The 18,686-nt window shown below is 44.6% G+C and overlaps 1 protein-coding gene across 11 annotated transcripts in view; it reads left to right on the plus strand.

The window, feature by feature from the left end:
• Phactr1 (phosphatase and actin regulator 1) overlaps positions 1 to 18,686 on the plus strand; it is a 512,176-nt gene that overhangs the window by 269,079 nt on the left and 224,411 nt on the right. For 2 of the 11 annotated variants that reach the window (XM_013073204.3, XM_021260640.2), the window contains exon 1: positions 1,629 to 1,896. The exons of the other annotated variants lie outside the window; for them this stretch is intronic. In XM_013073204.3, coding sequence (XP_012928658.2) covers positions 1,644 to 1,896 — 253 coding nt within the window. In that variant the 5' untranslated portion in view covers positions 1,629 to 1,643. Of the gene's footprint in view, positions 1 to 1,628; positions 1,897 to 18,686 lie in introns of those variants that run through there. 11 annotated transcript variants of the gene reach the window in all.

The raw sequence follows: 18,686 nt of genomic DNA on the forward strand, positions 1-18,686 counted from the left end.
TTACCATGCTGATCGGGGCCGAACGTTTTGCAGGATATAAAGGTATAAAGATATAAAGGATAGAATGGAAGTGATCAGAAACATACTGTAATAGAGTAATTCAACTTCCCCACTGGGATGTTGACCCTTTTACCTAGGAGGTGGACTGTCCCCGAAGAATTTGTCCAGTTGGAGGAGGAGCTATCAATGACCTCCCTTTTGTTGAAGTTCCAGTCTCAGGAAATGACAGAATTTGTTTTGTGGAAGTTCCTGGGATCAAACTCAGGGGCTTGCGCCTGTTAGCAAGCACTATCATGGAGCTATATCCCTTTTGTTTGTTTTCTAGTTTTATTTTGAGACAGCATCTTGCTGAGTTGTCCCAGCTGCCTCAAACTTGTCTTCATTGTCTTGTGTCAGCCTCCTGAGAAGTTGAGATTACAGGGGTGTAGCACTGGGCCCGATGATAGTCCATTCCTTAACTGTCACTGTTTGGTAGACTGGAACAGGGGGCAAGATTGTGACTCAGAAGGTGTGGGGTGCGGACTTGCAGTCAGACAGCCTGGCTCTAAACCCCTGTGTGTTTATGGTCTGTGCGGTAGTCACTTGGGGAGCTCATTAAGCTACAGATTTCTGGGCCCTACACTGACCTACTAAACCAGAAGCTCAGAGAGTGGAGCCCTAAATTCTCTATTTTTAAAATAAACACTGAAGGTAATTGTGTTAGAAGACTTCTTCAAGCCTGAGCTCTGAGATATGATTTAGGTCTGAGTCAGGATGGTGTGTGAATTGGTGGCTTATTAGAAATAATGCGATTTTAAAACACAAAATACACAGAACAGGCCAAGTCTCAATAACTTTGTAGCTGTTATGATTACCGAGCGTGGATATGCCTTATTTTAGACAGTGTTCTCTCTGGAAACCTCTGTAAATGACAATTGCCTGGCTTAGCCTTAGTCTCCTTGTTAAGACAGCTGGAGAATGTTCAGCCAAATTAGCTGGTATCTCAAAGTCCCGGCTAACTGTTGTCTCTGGGTCTGGATAAAAGCAATCGTTTCCTTTTTACTGTCAGTGTCAACGACCCTGATGTAAAGTCCCCTTTGGTTCCGGAGCAGGAGAGGAATTTCTTCTGGGGGTGAAAACATCAATTATACCGTAACAGGTTGTCTGCTCCAGGGACAGTCAAGGGTGTGCGTGGGACTCCTCCGAAGATGGTCATTTGTTTTGGCCACAGAGGCCAGAGCCCCCTGGGGCTCTCCACGCAGCTGCTAGCTGTGCGGTGCATCTCGCTTTCGCTCGGCAGCCTGAGGCTTGAAAAGCGGGGCGGGGAGGAGCTGGCGCGGTGCCCCGGAGCTAGGGAGAGGGACGCGGCTGCAAAGCCTGCAGGCTCTGAGGCCGCTGCTGAGATTGGCCGCGGGGTGGGGCTGCCCGAGGAGGGTGTGCACGTGAGAGCGAGCGAGGGGGCGCAGGTAGCGCCCTGGGGCGCGGTCCGCACAGCTTCCTCAGCCTCCGCGGGACGCAGGTCTGCGCCAGCCGCGAGGGCACGACCCCTCCCCGGCACCGGCCCGCGACCCGCCCCGCCGCGGTGGCGCTGGTGTGGCGCGCGGGGGCGGGGCGGCGCGGGTCATGCGGGCGGCTGAGGGGCGCGGGGGCAGCGCCGGGGCCGCATGGCGGAGCCCGGGCGCGCCGCGGAGCCCGCGAGGTTTGCGCTCCGCTCGGCGCGCTGCAGGGACGGCGCGGTGCCAGGCGCGAGCGCCGAGAAGCCCAAAAAGAAAGCTTTTTATTTGCTGAGAATGAAGCCTCCGAAGGAGCCCGCCCCCAACAACAACAACAACGTGTCCTTTGTGATCCACTGTCAACTAGGGAAGGAGATCAAACACATTTGCAGCAACTGTAGTCGGGGGGAGGACGCCCGGGACGGTGAGTGCCGGGGCCGGGGGCGGCGGGGCGCGAGGGGGGCGGCGGAGTCTGGTGCCGAGAACTGCGGGGACCCCCGCCGTCTCCCAGACGTGACACCCTCCCGGCACTTTGCCAAGTGCCACCCAACCCCAAACCAGCGTGCAACCGGGCGCACACCGTGGATCTGTCTTCCCCCCCAGACAGAGGCTTGAAGCAGTTAAAGGAACAACTCTCGTTTTAATTTGGGAAGGTGGGGTGTTGGAGGATTTGTCACTAGCAACATTGTTAGCTTTAAAAAAAAAAAGTCACACCTGCTTTTTTCCTTCCCTGGGCTCCTTCACTGTTTCCCCATCCTTGCATTATGGTTGGGTCGAGGATTTGCTTTATAGCTGTGGGCTTCCTTCCGGAGGGTCCACTTTGCAGAGGTGATTTGGCCCGGACCACCGCGGCGAGACTTGTGGAGTTACGGAGCGGCGTGGGGTTAGAGTAGACTATGTGGCTGTGGTTTTGGAGAACAGTAGCCCGTCCTCCTTGGAATGATGCAGCGGGGTCTTCCGAGTGAACCCGAGTGTGCGCGAGCCAGAGTTCCCCCAAATCCCATGTAAAGTGGGGTGGTGACGTGGCGCCCGGCAGGCAGTGATTCGGGGTCCAGGGAACCTAGAAGGAGGGAAAGAAGCAGGCAGGCGCCTCTGCAGATGTGGGCGCGCCTCTGGGGCTGCGTTGGCTGCAGCCTCCTGGCCTCCGAGCACCTCACCGAGGAGCAGACTCACAGAGCCACGAAGGTCTCGGAAAAGTTTTAGGCAGCAGATTTTACAGAGAGCGTTAGCTGCTGGCCAGCCTGAAGCTCATCTCCTCACTTGGCCCGCGCATCTGCTTGAGCAGGCAGATTTTCCTATCAGCCAGGCAGGTTTCCCTGGATCCCTTCGGAAGAACAGATATTGCTCAGGATCTCTCCTTTGGTCTGGGCTTCTGAAGTGCAAAGAAAGGAACTGACGGTGGACCGACTAATGTCTTTTCAAACAAAATTAGAGTCCTGCTAGCTAGCCTGATTATAGTTTTCTGTGATTAAACTGGGAGAAGCTGAGTAGCAGGGATTATCGGGGCACCCAAGAGGGAAGCCAGGATGGTGCTGGAGGGAGGTGGACAGAGGACGGCTGCTTTGGTTAGGTTTGGGGGAAGATAGCGGTTTCTGAGCCTCACGGCTTAGTGAAATGTATTTGATTCTATGACTGTATAAGCCAAGGACACAAAGACTTACGAAGACAAATGGGTTAACTGGATGATCTAAAGCTCAACCTTTCCCATGTAGTGTAATAGACCAGGAGATGCAAGCTAACATTCCTGTTCAATGTCACACTGTTGACTGAGCTGCACCCCAGTGGGCTGCTTCCCCAACCTTTGGAATTTATTTCAATTAGTATCTCTAAACGCTGCTACAGTAAAGAAAGGTGTATGTCTTCATTCAAGGATGAATGTTTGCACGAGTCGTTGTGAACTCTACCACTGTTAAACATGTATAAGCCATTCATGAGGACAGGCATGTATTTTAACCCACAAAATTTATTTCTTATATCATCTCTATAGCCCCAAACACTTCAGAATGCATGGATGGTCAAACATCAAAGGGTCGGTGTATGGGGAAACCATTACAGTGCCTGATATTTTGCCCAAGACTGAATTGATAATCATCCTACTGAAAGTATGGCACACCCATGTACTAATGTAAATAGAGTGCTGTTAATTTAACTCTCTTCCTTCTATTGTTGGAGCTTAAAGCAGCACCACCCATTGCAAAAGGGAAGGAAATTCAAATAAATTTCCCTTTTTGCAAGGATTAACATTCCATGATTGTTTTTAATGAGGTGTGCTGGTAGATATATTCTCTAGAAGCTATTTGTAATTTAAGTGATTTTTTTTTTCTGTATCCTAGGAGCTCCAGCTATTTTAGAGAAAATGTGTGGTTAGAATTTTATTATTGCAAATAGATTCCCCCAGTGTACCTGTTTCAGGGGCTTAATAGAGAAAGATGTTTCTGACTGTGAGGCACACCTGTGTTGTGTTCAGTATGACAACTGTTTTGCACTCTCCATTCTGGACTGAGGAGGCCATTTATTGGCAACTATGGAAAATTCTGGTCCGACTGGAAATCCCTCACTTGAAATTTTACACAGGTATTGATCACTGAATTTCTCTCATTCTTAACTTCCTTGTATATCAACTGACCATTTTTTTCTCTTTTTTGTTTGTGGTGCTGGGGATCAAACCCAGGGACTTGGACGTGCTAGGCAAGCACCGTACCCCTGAGCTATACCCACAGCCACCTGACAGTTTGAACAAATTTAAAGCTTATTTTAATAACTTCCACTTAAAGACAATCTATAAAAGTGTTTAGCTGACATAGAGTAAGTTTCAAAAAAAATTCTTGACTAATTGAGTAGTATATAAAAAGGGATATTACATTTTAGCAATTAGCTTTTTTACTCAAGTATTAAAAAAATAAATTCTTTGTATCCATGAAATAGTATGAAAGATGTTTTGCTGACATTATTCTAAGTAATTCTGTTTCAAAAAAACTATAAAATGCAATTGACTGTTCGTTAATGGGCAAGACAGTACTTCCATCTTTGCTATTTTAGTTCAGTTCTGAAACTGTTTTCAGGAAAGGAAACAAGTTTATATGACACTTCGATACTAAAGACCACAGAGCAAATACAGATAAAATGAAGAGTAATGGTATTTCCCAGAAGAACATCAAGTTGATTTTTTAAAAATTGCATTTGTTTATGCTACCACACTGAATGTAGACAACTAGGTATTGTGGTGTGTGTTCATACCTGTGTGGTTGTTATGCATGTGTCATCTCAATGAGCAAATTTTATTGAATGCCAAGGAATTAGAAGGGGCTGCAGAATTTCCTGATTTTTTTTTGTAACCTTTACCTACTTGATAGCGAGGCTGACAAGTAGAAGTTCAGCAGATGGAAAAAAATTTAATACCGAAGTGGATTAGAAGTTATGTACTTTGTGAAACTATAAAAATGGCTAAATCATTACTGAATTTTTATACTAGAAGAAATAGAATATGATTTCATTTATTGGTTAAAATCAGGCTTAGAGGGAAATGTACTCTAAAAAACAAGGTATTTCTGTTGTTAGTTTCATATACATTTTCTTTTCTCATTGGATTCCTTTCAAGTCTATTAATAGTGAGGAATTATTTTAGGAAATATAGGCTACTTAATAATTATTAGACGTGTGCTAGGGGTATAGCTCAGTGGTGGTACAGCGCATGCTTAGCATGTGTGAGGCCCTGGGTTCAGTCTCAGCACCGAAACATGCTTAAAAATAATTATTATGATTATGTAATTTCAACAGAAATAAAATATTTAAACAATTTTAAGCATTTTTAAAAATATTTGGAAGTCTCTCAGTCTTATTTTTGTAGTGACATTTAAAATATAATAAAACAATGATCTTGGAACCAGGCATATTGATTGTAACTGCTGCTCCATGCTTTCCACGTGGGATTGACCAATATTTCAAAGCTCTCTCCATTTCACTGAAATGTTATTTCTGTTCTTTGAACACTCATATACACATTTGCTAATCCATTAATTGGCTGGATGTGTTTCCCAAGTTCTGTTTTAGGAATTAGAAACATTCATCATGTTTTCTAATGGATTCTAGAATATACTTTGGGAATGAGAATGATTCATCATAATAGCTCTGTTATACTGACAAAGGGTTCTTACAGCAAGACAGTCTTTCACGAGAGAATGCCTTGCGAGTTTGTAGGTGTCACATTCCTCCTTTTGCAGATGAGAAAATTGAGGGGTATCAAGGTTAACTAAGAAGCCCTGCAAGGTCAAACCACCATGCAGTATCCAGACGGGTGCCAGGGCTGTCCTTGAAGAGGGCAGCAGCTTCCAGTGTGGCCCAGAGCAGATCCTGGGACTTCCCTGTCTGTTTGCAAATACAGCCTCCTCCACTTGCTTGCTGAGTGGCTTTAGGATATTGCAATATTATTTACTGCATTCAGTTCTCAGGATTAAATGAGATAATTGGTACAGAACACTTAGCATGGTGCCTGGCAAGAGAAAGTGCTTGAGCAGTATTAGCTGTGATTACTATCATTTGTACCGTTACCACCAAGTCCAATTTTGCCTTGGGGTTTTCCTCCTGTTCTACTGTACTGCTTCCCCTCTTCTGTAATTAAATTCCTTGGATTGGGTCCAAGATAAAAGCACACCATCCTTCTCTCTAGCTCACAATTCAAACATGTTTTCTTATGTTGTAGGTAAAGGAAATTAAATTGATAATGCTGAAGCATTTTTTTGGTCAGATGAATAATAAAAAAGTAGGCACGCTGAGATCCAGTTATTTCTCAGGGAGAATAAAGACAATAAGCAAGGGAAATGAAGAGAGTTTAGGACTTGGGGTGCAGCTCAATGGTAGGGTGTCTGCCTAGCGCACGAGGCCCTGGGTTCCATCCCCAGCACCTTGAGAAAAAAAAAAGAGGGCTTAGCAAGATGTTAGGAAAGGGTGCACAGAGGGAGGGAATTCTCATTTGATTTGGACACTTAAATTCTGCTCAGGTGTCCTTTATTCAAACACCTGAGCTGTCCTTTGATTCTCCTGCATTTATAAAGTTTGCAGCTTGTGTGAGTAGCTTAAGGGTAGATAGCAAGCGACACGTCAACCGGTTGTTGTCTTTGAAGAATTTGGACTTTCATGACAGCAGCAAGAAAACAGATCACTACGTGATGGGAGGAAGCTGCTGATTGGATGAGGAAGGCAGGAGGAGCACCCAGAGGAGGGGACATTTGGATTAGGATTTAACAGAGGAATTTTCCAAATAAAGAGAAGAGCATTTCAATAATAAGGGGGACAAAAATGAAAACTGAAAGTGAAACAAAGCATGATGTGTCCAGGAAAGGGAGAAAGTTCAGAAGCAGAATATGTTGGAAGAGGACACAATTTAGTCTGGAAACATAAAAGGAGGCACTTCATCAGTTGTTTCCCAGCCAGTATATTTGTGAAGCATTTTTGGCTTGCCACGCTAACTACTGGGAAAATAAAAATCAGTAAGATAGGAGAAGATTAGAGGGAGATAGAAAGATTGACACATGTGCACCGAAGTTTGAAAAGTGTCTAAGAGAAAAAGTTGTTGGTTTTTGGAGGCAGAAAAAGTGATTGGTCACATCTTGGGGGAGGTCAGGAAAAGCCCCACGTGGATTTCATCCCCTAAGCACCAAATACGACACAGGTTTTTGCAAGCAGAGACAATGCAATCAAGTTACTTTGAGAAATATATTTTTAAAAGTGTACATATATACAAAAACAGGCAGACTGTGATAATGTGATAATGAACCCTACAACTCATCCATCCCCAGACTCCCCACTCCTGCATTGCTTAGAAGCAGATCCGGGTGGGCCTCTGTCGCGGTGTTGCTGGTAGTGCCAACAAGGACCAGGCGAAGGACAGCACCCAGCTCACATGGGCCCTGATAGCTCACGAAAGGGTATGGGTAACCCTTGACCTTGAGCGGTAAGTGTCAGAAGACTGAGATTCTGCTAGTGTGTTACAGACTCAAATGCAAGACACTTTCAATCAGCAGCAATTCAGAATCATCTGGTATTAATTTTAGCATAACTTTCAATGTCTCCATAATTTTACCAATAATTTCCCCTTCTGTTCAAATCTCTGACACTTTACACACATCTGTAACTATTCACTTAGTTTGACAGAAGAAACGTTTAAAATATTTGTGAAATGTAGCTGAAAATAGACCCATATGTCTAAACCAGATAAGATTGCACGGAAAAGATGAGGATAGGATATATCCCTAAAACTTTGGGGGAGGCATCAATACTTGTTTGCTAGCTCCTGGACAGCCACCTGCACTAGGTGGGCAGTTGTAATGACACTGGGGACATGAATGAGAGCCTGTCAAAGGACAGAGCCAGGGTAGGAGAAGAGGTGACCTTCCCCTTAACCTTCTGATTGTAAGAAAACAGAAGAAGGTCCAAGGAGTCCAAGAGTTGCAGTGCTTTAGGTGAGAGAGCCAGGAGCTAAGCAAGAATCCAGTTGTTGTGTTGGAAAAGAAGAAATGAATTATAGGGATTTTCAGCCCAAGGGAAGAAATCCAGCAGCGTGTTGGATTCCATGAGAGAAATACTGTCATGGTGGTTTCTCTAGCACTGTATTGAGTCTAGGTCCAAGGTCAGAGGAAGGATGGAGTGTGATCTTTGATTTATTCCTGTGTCGAACATTGATGCCCACAGCGAACTTGATGTACGAACAGAGAGATAAGGATAGCTTCCTGTCCCGAGAGGAATTCACAGTCCAGTAAGGGGTGATGCTGGGACAGGCAAGCCCAAAATGCCAGGCACACAAATGCAACGGAGGTCTTTCTTGGAGAGATGGCCAGGGAGGTCTTGTGGAAAGAGATGGCCCTTGAGCTACACTGGGTCCGTGAGTAGGATTGGGCTGATGAAGACGAAGGAAGGAGTCCCTTGTGGACAGAAAGAAGAGGAAGTACAGAGACAGGTGAGCAGGCCCAAGGTCTACCATCAAGGGCAGACCCTTTCCTCCAGGGTCTTTCTGTCTCTCCTTCAATGCTGTATTTCCGGTGCCTGGAACATTGCTTGGATATTGGGTACATAACAAAGTGTGTTCAGTAAGTGAATATACTTGTTATTTTATTAATTCTAGATCTGGCCGATAAATGCATATCTACTTATTAAAGTGGGTGACAGAATCGTGGCTCACTGTGGCTCGGAGAGAGGGTAGAAGCTGGGGAGTGGTGAACAGGGGCCCTGGAGAAGTGGGCAGAGACCAGACTGGGCTAAACAGTGGGACTTGCTCCCCGAGGGGTGCAAAAGTCCCTCAGAGATTTCCTTTAGCAGGTTTTAGGAGATAAACTTCACGCACCTCTACAGTTTTCTCATTTAAATCATATAGTTCAAAATCTTTTAGTATGTTCACAGAATTGTACATTCAACACCACAGGCAAGCATTTTATTGTCTTTTCCTCCAGAATACTTGTGTTCCCCATCACCAATATGTCCAGTCCTCCTATAATCCCTCTCTATCCAAGAGAGCCACCAATCTACTTTGTGTGTCTGTAGATTTCCCTATTCTAGACATTTTGTATAAATGACATCATGTTACATGTGGTCCCTTGGCCATCCTAGCTTCTTTCTTGTGGTGTAATGTCTTCAAGCTCCATCCATACTGTAGCATGATCGGAACTTCAGTCCTTTTTATGGCCGAATATATGTTCCATTGTATAGACATACCACATTTATTTATCCATTCATCAGTTCCTGGACTCATGTGTTGTTCTACTTTGGGGTGTCATGAATACACTGCGGTGAACATTCACGTGCAAGCCTTTCGGCACACATAGGTCTTCGTTTCTATTCTGTTGCATCCAGGAATTGAAGTGCAGGGCCATGCAGTAACTGTGTTTAACCATTTGGGGAACAGCCAGTCTGCTTTCCAGAATGACTGCACCATTTCTTAACATTCCTGTCAGCAATGTATACTTTAAAGTCCAATTTCTCTACATCCTTTTTAACACTCATTAGCTGTGGTTTGGATTTTTAGAGGGCTGAGGAAGAAAGTGAGATGGTTCTCAGTTGGTGGCCAGGAAAAGAATGAATTCAGTGCATTTGAGGAAACCAATACATTTAGAAAATGTAGATCCTTGTGTAAATATATTTATATTGCATTTCATAGTTCACGTTTCTTATATCTTTGCAGTCATGAGAACAGCCTTTTAAGGTCGCACTGGGCACTGTGATCATTTTAGAGAGGAGGGCTCAGACCATCAGAGCAGCCACAGGGGCTTCATGTCTGTCACCTGCTCATGCTGCTGTGCCCAGGGTGTCCCACCGGCTCCAACTCCTGCCGCCTTGGCCATATTCAGCTGCCTGTGAGGGTCATCCTTCCTGGACCTCTAAGAAGAGATTCATTGCTTTGGCCACTGAAGATTAACTTCTTAAGGTGATAAATTAAATGGAGGAAAAAAAAGTGAAAGTGATTCATTCAGGAAAATCTGGACCAAAATAAAACAAAACAGCAAGAACTCCCAAAGCAAATAATCAGTGCATTAAAGAGTGAAAGAGGATTATCTGAGGAAGAGGTTTAGTTAGATTTAGGAACCTAGGGTACCTCAGCTGCCCTCTGCCTGTCCTTGAGCCCCCTCTGTCCTGAGTTTCTTCTCTGAGGTGCCTGAAGCTCATCTAGCTCAGGGGTCAGTCACCTGTGGCCTACGGGCCCTTTTGGTGGGTTTGTAGATTGAGAAGGTTGCAAAGGATGAGAAGTTCAAATGGTTGAAAAAAATCAGAAGAATATTATTGCATGACACAAAACACTTGCATAAAACCTACACATCGGTGTCCATAAATACAGTTTTACTGGAGCACAGCCATGCGTATCTGTCACACAGAATCTACAACAGCTTTCAAGCTACAACTGCAGAGTTGAGTCATTTTAGTAGAGACTTTCAAAAACAAAAGGTGTTTACTGTCTGGCTCTTTACAGAAAATGTTTGCTGTATATCCCTGGCCACATCAGTGTAATCCTGCTCCTTATAGATGAACAGGATCCCATAGATTATCCAGTACCTGAATATATGTCTATGTCATTCATGGGAATTGCAGTTTTGGTCTATTTTAAGATGAGGTCTTTTAAAGATGAGGTCTTGCTATATTGTCCAGTATGGAACTCTGGGGCTCAAACTATTCCTGCCTCAGCCTCCTGAGTAGCTGGCACTATGGGCATATGCCACTACACACTTAAGACTTAGTCTTTTTTAAAAAGGCTGTCAGAGGTCCTAGTGTGCTCAGAGGGGTGGGTTTAAAATGAAAACAAATCTAAAAATGTACTGGTCTGGGTTCAGTCAGGGTGTCACAGTATCGCCACCTCCACCCCGACCTTTATGTGGGCTTCAGGCTGGCATGTTTTTCAAAGGGGGTGGCTTTTCTAATCCCCACCTAAGAGCTAACTGTCTTGACTCTGTTATTGTTTCGGCCTGAACTTTAGAACAATCGCCTCTGCTATTTTGGCACACAGTGATGTGCCTGCATGGTAATTATTTTGCAACCCACAAAAGTAATTACAAAATCAAATAATTATCCTCTAAACAAGCTGTAACCCTAGTGGTGGCTCTTGGGGCTAGGGTGGGGGTGGGGTTCCCGTTCTTTAAATCTCATTTTTAGGGCTGTGACATTCTGCTTCCCTTGCCCCCTCCCCTCAGTTCTGGTGTTATTTCAGGTTCAATAGCAATCTCTAATGAAGTTCCAGCTCCGTGTGATGCAAGCTTCGGAGCACAGTAACACAGTGCCAAGTTCATGAGCAGAAACAGAAAGAAGTGGGCAAAAAAGGGGGAAGCAAAATCAAATGAAATTCTTCTGAGAATGGGGGAAAAAGGAATAATGGCTGACAACACTTGAGTACTGGCTAGTTGGAATTATTGAGAGCACCATTGTAGCGAGGCCTCTAGATTCCAAAGGTGTTCTCAGTAAGTGTTGGCACCGGCATTTCCTGGCACAGTTTGAGGAATGAAATCTGCTGCACAGTTAGGTACCATCTCTGACAGGCTGAGCATGTGGCAGAATTAGCTGCTTTCTTGAAAGACTTAGAATCTGTGGATGGGCATGCATTAGTCTGATGTATGCAGCAGATATTGTAGGTAACATTTATTTGTATGTTTGGAAACTGTCTGGTCTGATTAGCTGAACTCCGCCATGCAATGGAAAGATGTATACGGAGGCAGATCTTGGCAGCAGGCGCCTCACAGATCTGCCACACACTCAAGAGATGAGCTCTGTAAATCTCAGCAGCTCGCCAATGGATGGGCCTCTTCACCCACCCCTGTGAAGTCAAACAAGTCGCAAGGCAGGAGCTCTGTGTTTTCCAGCTGAACACACAGTGAACTTTTTCAGTGCCCAAAGCCCTATCATAGTCCCATCCAGAAAGGATATGATGCTGTGGTTTCCTGCCAGCTGTGATATGGATTATTCACGCACTGTTAAGTGACCTGTGGCCAGAACAGCACAACCCAAAGCAAAACTGAATTGGGAAGAAGAGGCTTGAGTGTCCACAGCTGAAACGCCATGTGTAGGAGAGGGCACAATGCCCTTCAGGACCTTCCCTTCCTTGCTCTGGGCCTTTGAGCCTGGGCACACGAATGCTGCTGTCTCTTGTAGTTAGGCTACATACTTAGGTTGATTTTTCAATTGTTTCTAGAGGGCAAAAGGGTGAACATTATATGGAAAGGGTATCAGTATTCAAGAAATGCAAATCAAATATGAAAAACACCTAACAAAAGAGAAGAGCTATCTTTTGGAAGAAGAAAACTTACAAACATCTTAGATGTCCATGCATGAACCAGACAAAAGGGAAATCGCTCTGGGTGAGGCTGGGTTGGGGGGTCCTGGAGCTTGGCAGAACCCCAATTTCACAGTTGCCCTCTACTGTGTACCCCATTAGATGTCACGCAATGCATTACAGGCTGATTATTATATCTCTAGATTATGAACACCACCTCCTTCCAGGGAATGTCACACCCCACCTTTTAATTCTGCAAAGATGATAAAATACCTAATAGAGCAGCTTGTGTCATAACCATGGTATAGCCAAATAAGTTCTGTGTTATTCATGCATCTGTGCACACATCATGCATGCGTGCACGCATGTGTATGTATGTTGCATCCTAGATAGTTTTGGCAAAATGTATGTTTTAGTTACAGAATTACATGACATCATATATAGGTGAGTGGGAATACAGCCTTTCAAGATTCAAATTATTTCAAGAGGAATGTTTAATCCATGCCAACATTAATAATCACCTCTTTGTAAAATGACTGCTGCTTAAAATGAAGTGGATCAGGTGAATTGTGTCTCTGGTCCCCTCTTAACATTGTTGATGGCTCTGGAATCCTCCATTGGATTTATAAACAAGTGGAAAGGACTAAACAGGAGCGACATTAAGCATTTAAGCCATGCCCATGATGGATGGGTCAGAGTGCCATAATTAGCCAGGAGTGAAATGGTACAAATTTACTTGGAAAATATCATAGCCTCAGTCACAGCAAGATTTTGCTGGGAGGATTTCCACCATGGTTTGAGAAAGCAAACATGGCCTATTTTTATTGCATAATCCTAAGAGTGTGATTCCTGGCAGAGTTTACAAGAGAGAAGGAATTAGCAGCCTCAGGGGGAGTGTTAGGAAAACTAAGTACCCGGAGCCTCAAGCTCACGTTCCAACAGCCTCACTGTCAACTGGCCTCAGACAGTCAGACAGTGCCCAGGCTCACACCTCTGGTTTCTTTGTTGCAGGAAGAGGGGATGGGAAGACCAGGCTTGTTTCCCCGGGCTCTTGAGAGCTTGCAGGAAGCTGGCATTTGCAGATCTCTCAAAAATAACACAAGGTTCTTGTGCTTTCCTATCCAGGGTGTGGCTTGTATGTTTCAGAAGGAGGACGAGACGAGTTGCTGGTTTCTCGTGGTATTCTCCTTGTTTTTTGTGGCCAGGTTGCCACAGGGATGGGGGACTGAATGGGCTGTGTGACTCACAGGACCGGAGAGGACGAGAGCTGCTTTGTCTCAAGGTGAAAGTGCAGAGGGACCCCCTGAGCTAGAGGAACAGATGGTGTCATTGCTGCTACACTGCTTCCAGCTGTGTATGTCCTCGCTCTGGGCCCCGGCCCGAGCCATTTTAGGCCTGTGTGGGTCACAGAGCTATGACAATCTCCTGAAGCTGCCCTATCCCCTAGAGTCCCTTGCAGATGGCAAGTTCCCTGCCCAAAGACAAAGGCTGCACAACTTAAACAAGGGGGTTTGGGCTGAGGTCTTCTCAGAAGTGCAGAGCCTCTTCAGAATGCATAGTTCTGTGCTGTTCAGTGAAATCCACAAATATCACAGAACTTTTAACCTGACCAACTGGGTCCAGAATTTAGGAATAAACAATGTTGGTGAGGGCTAGGGACTAGACTAGACAGAGAATGGTAGAAAAAGAGTACACAGTTCATCTTCTCTTTTGGTCTTGTGTGCCTGCTTTCTTCCTGTGCTTCCTTTTGGATATTCAGGGTCACTGTGAGGATGTTTTCTTTTTTTCTTCTCCCACAAAAGTTTAAATGAGCCTTATTGCTGGTGGAGAAACAATAACTTGAGGCCTAGTGTGTAAATATGCCAATGTCAGGCCAAAGTAATTCAATAGAAAAGACAGATTCTTGCGTTTGTCTTTTAAATGTTGAATAGACAGTCAGGGCAGATTCAAATCCTATTGCAACACAGGACAAGAGAAGCCTCACCCTCCCTGTGAAAGACTTGTGAGGTTAAGGGCCAGCCAGTGTCCCACAGCAGCTCAGATAACAGCATGAGAAACACAGTTCTAAATTTCAATGTTGAAATCTTTGTCATCTTCAGCAAAATATTTTCTAAAATGTTTAGTTTTGGAAGGAGACGTCCTGTACATTGCCGGATTTCCCCATAACACTATTATTTTTCATGGGATGGAAACAGACATGAAATTTTCAAGATGGAGCTACTACAGAAAGTGGAACTAGACAAAGTGAAGCAGATTGTTTTAATCTCAAAGCCCTCGGTTTGCCTGTGTGCCTTGTAAATCTCCAAGGATACAGTATTTTTAAGACAGAGACTTGCTGTGTTGCCCAGGATGGCCTTGAACTCCTAGCATAAGCCATCCTCCTGCTCAGCCTCTCAAGTAGCTGGGACTATGGATAGATATGTACCATCTCGCCTGCCTCTTATCATGTACTTACTGATTGGTTTTTGTTTTGTTTTGGCAGAGTATAACCAGCAACCAATGTCCTACGGGAACATTAAGGTGCTGCATCAGAAACCTCTGATAGAAAGTGTTATGCTCTGTTGGTTGAATATGTTCTACTTGTGGAACACTTGTGAGAATACAGAAATCCAGAACAATGAGTTGATTTTTTCTTCCTGGCAAATGCTCTTAGCACAAACTATAACATAGTAACTGACAAGAAATTCTCTCATTCCAGCAAGATGTATTAATTCAATGATTCATGGTTAGCAGAGCTATGAAGGCAAATATAAATATTGTATTGATCATAAGTTTGCTTCAGTCAATCCAGCAATCAGGTCCTCTGTCTGTTCTGTAGTAAGGTTGGGTGACAGAACCATATGAGAAGGTCGGAGTTTCCCTGTATCTTGTGGTCTCATGATGTGGGACAGTGTGGGTCAGGGTGTCTCAGCCTCAGGACTGTTGGCATTTTGTGTCAGATAGCTCTTTGGTTTTGGAAGGAGGCATCCTGTGAATTGCAGGATTTCAACGGCATCCTTGTCCTCTCTACCAGACACTGTTAACATTCCATCTCCCAGTTGTGATAATCAAAGATATCGCAGATATTGCCAAGTGTCCCCTGGAATTCAAGATTGCCCCAAGTTGAAAACCACTGATTAAGGATGATGGTGGGTATTTCCAAGCACAGGTGAGCTCACTAAAGCAAGAGGTCGTTATAGGTTTACATCCATAGGAGGCTTTGTGTGAGCAGCTGGATTGGGCTGGTGGAGGCCAGGATGGGAGACATCTGAAATGATGGGGTACACCATGAATACAGGCATGGATTAGAACAACAATAACCCCTCTTATTGCTTACTATGCACCAAACTCTGTGCCAATTATGGAAATTACCAATTTCATTTTCCCAAGAATGGCAGAAACAGAAACTGAGGCTCAGAGAGATTAAACAGTATTCCTGAGTCTCCCCGGTACAAAGTGTTGAGGTGAGGATTTGAAATCAGGTCTCTTAATACCAGACTGCATTAAAAAGATGTTAGAAATAACATCAGGTAAGGTGAAAGGATTTAAGTTTCAGACAGACGTGTCTGGACTCAAGGTGATAAGCTACATAAGACAGCGGCAGAATGTTCAGCAGAGGAGAGAGGCGGGTGGAAAAGTGGGTTGGATTCACATAGCAGCGTTGGGGCAAGGAATAGGTGGAAGAGGAGCGTGTGGGGTGGAGCTGAGTGAGTCTCAATCATTCAGCTTGTCTAGAGGTGGTCACACTGGAATCAGAGAGGGAAGGACGTCAGAGGGATGTTTCTTCTCCACAGGAGACAAAGCTAAAGGAAAGCATGGCTGAGTGGCGGTGCCCTCCCTGTGGAAAGGATGCAGAGGCGACAGGGAGGCAGACCTGGCCTCAGGTTGTGGGAGATGGTTATGGAATGTAATGAGAGGCTGCCGCGCCCAACTTCCCTGGCTTTAGCTCATTTCCATGCCTTGCTTTCCCGCTCCTTGCTGGAGAAGGACCCCAGGACCTTGCACATGCTGGGCAAGTGCTCTGCCACCAAGCTGCTCCTCCTGCACCCTCCCCTCCAGGACTTACTTCATAAATTTCCTTAGTAGCAAACACTCATACCCTTGTGAGCTAGCCAGGATTCTCTGCAGTGTTGGTAAATTAACTCACGTATTAGTCACACTGACCTTCAAAAATAGGATCCCCGTTTTGCAGGTGAGGAAACTGAGGCTCAGAGAGGTGCGGTAACTGCCCACATCTGGCTCCAGCCCGTCAGCCCTTGGGCAACCTCAGCAGCATCTCATGAACCCTCAGTTGTTGGACACTTGGCAGCTTCCTCTCCTGGCATTGCAGGGCCCTTGGGCACTTCTTGGTTTTCTTGTCCATGAACCAAAGAGGCTGAGCTTATAAACCCCTTTTAGCTCTGCCACTCTGCCCAATGATTGATAAATTCTATTTGTTGAACAAATTGGACACAGTTCTATTATTGAGTTTCTTGTAACGGAGACCTCCTCAAAGGAGCTGTTTTTCACATTTCTCCTGTTTGGGGCCTTGGCTGGCTTGGGAAAAGACATGGGCCCCCTGAGGTCCTGCAGGGCCTTGAGCAGCTCATGGCGAGTGGTGTGTGCCCCAGTTTCCCCCACTCATCTGTCACCTCCTCGAGGGTAAGACTGCTTTGATTCATTTTTGCTGTTTCTGGCACTAACTGGTTACTCACAGATCAGTAACTGTTTTTCGTTTTGTTTCATTTTGTTTTCTAATGATTTCTGACTGTGAGGACATCAGATTTAATAAGTCTCACTGTATAATATTGCCATCACTCAGCTAAAATAGTTCCGAAAGAAAAAGGTATCATTAGAGTGGCGAGAGAAGGGGGAAGGAAAGCAGGGGAACCTCGGATCAGTCAGCACTAAGTTATAGTTAGACAGGAGCAAGAAGTTCTGCTGCGAGCTGTGGTGACCACAGGTGACATTAACGCAGTGTACACTTCAACAAGCTAGAGAGTAAGGGTGTGTGGGTGTTTTCACCAGCAAGAGATGATGAAGTGTATGGAGGCAGGTATGTCACCCTGATTTAAACATGCAACGCATACATGTATCAAAAGATCACAGGGTACTCCATGAATAATACAGTTTTTTAATTTATCAGTTAAAATTAATTGAATTGAATTAGGTACTATTAACCCTCAAAGTGGCTATAAAATAGGAGCCAAGCATCACACTGAAATGAGGTGAAACTCCTTAGCTAGGAGCAGTGTCAAGTTGACGTTCCTTACCACGGAAGGACTTAGGCAGGAGTTGGTGAGCTTTCTCTGTGAAGGGCCAGATAGTAAATATTTTAGGCTCCCACCATATGGTCTGTAACTCAGGTCTGCCATTGTCGTGCAAATGCAGCCATAAGCAATATAGAGATGAATGAGCCTGGCTGTTCCAGTAAAATCATATTTACAGAGAGGCAGCGGGCCAGATTTGAAATAAGGGTCATTGTGTGTCCAACCCTAGCATGCTCTGAAGGGTGACAGAATGGGACACGGATCTCAGCTATCCCTCCTGCTGGCTGTGTACTCTTCATCAGGCGCAGCCTCACTTTCTGCATCTATAAAATACCAAGTCTGACAGCACCTACCCATTGGTTGGTAGCAGGATTAAATGAGATTATAGTAATATAAAGCACTTGGCATTGACCCGAGCATATAGTAAGTGCACAGTAAACAGGGCTAGTATCGTTATAAGACTGATTTATCTCCTGATGTTTTTTCCTTCCTGCTTGCTATTAAATCAGTATACACTGGATTCACAGTGCTATAGTCAGATGTTTATTTGGAATTCGCTTCCTATCTCCAGATTTCTTGATTTTGAAGCATAACAAAAAAGTAATGTGTAGCTCCTACCACCCAGGACTGTGAGTATAAAATTCTCCTCAACAGACTCACACAGTGCCTGGCAGAAAGTACTCAGTATATTGTATCAATTTCCCTATTAGGAGGAGGAAGAGTTGAAAATTTTGTAAATGAAGAATGTAGAAAAATGAGCTAATTACTTAGAAATCTTGTGGAATTTCAATTAAGTAGGAATTCTGATGGGAGAGCTTTTTTAGCATTAAGTGTACATAAATATCTTAGGCTTTTACACGTGGAATCAGTTAATTACTTGGCTCTGTTAATTAGGGATTTCCTGAAGTAGAATCCATTGCTAATAAACTAGGAACGTTAAAACCAGGCAGGGCATTTACTTTTCGAAATGATCTGTTTATGTTGTAACTGAACCAAGATAAATCATGCATGCAGAACAGCTGTGTGCTGCAAGAAGCATGGTCTCCGTGCCACATATTGAGAATATTGATTAGAAACCGTCTTTCAGGTGCTGGGCCAGTGATCAATCAGCAGAACATAGAGGAGGCAAATTCACAACTTATTCAACTAGGGCCAGCCTCTCTCTAGTCCTGTGTTTTCAGGTACAGAGGAGAGGATTTATCTATTTTAGCACAATTGACCTTTTGAGCCAGCTAATTCTTCATT

This window comes from Heterocephalus glaber, unplaced genomic scaffold, assembly GCF_053883595.1.
Source record: "Heterocephalus glaber isolate CG9 unplaced genomic scaffold, H.glaber_assembly_v1.0 deba00001472, whole genome shotgun sequence".
Classification (NCBI taxonomy): domain Eukaryota; kingdom Metazoa; phylum Chordata; class Mammalia; order Rodentia; family Bathyergidae; genus Heterocephalus; species Heterocephalus glaber.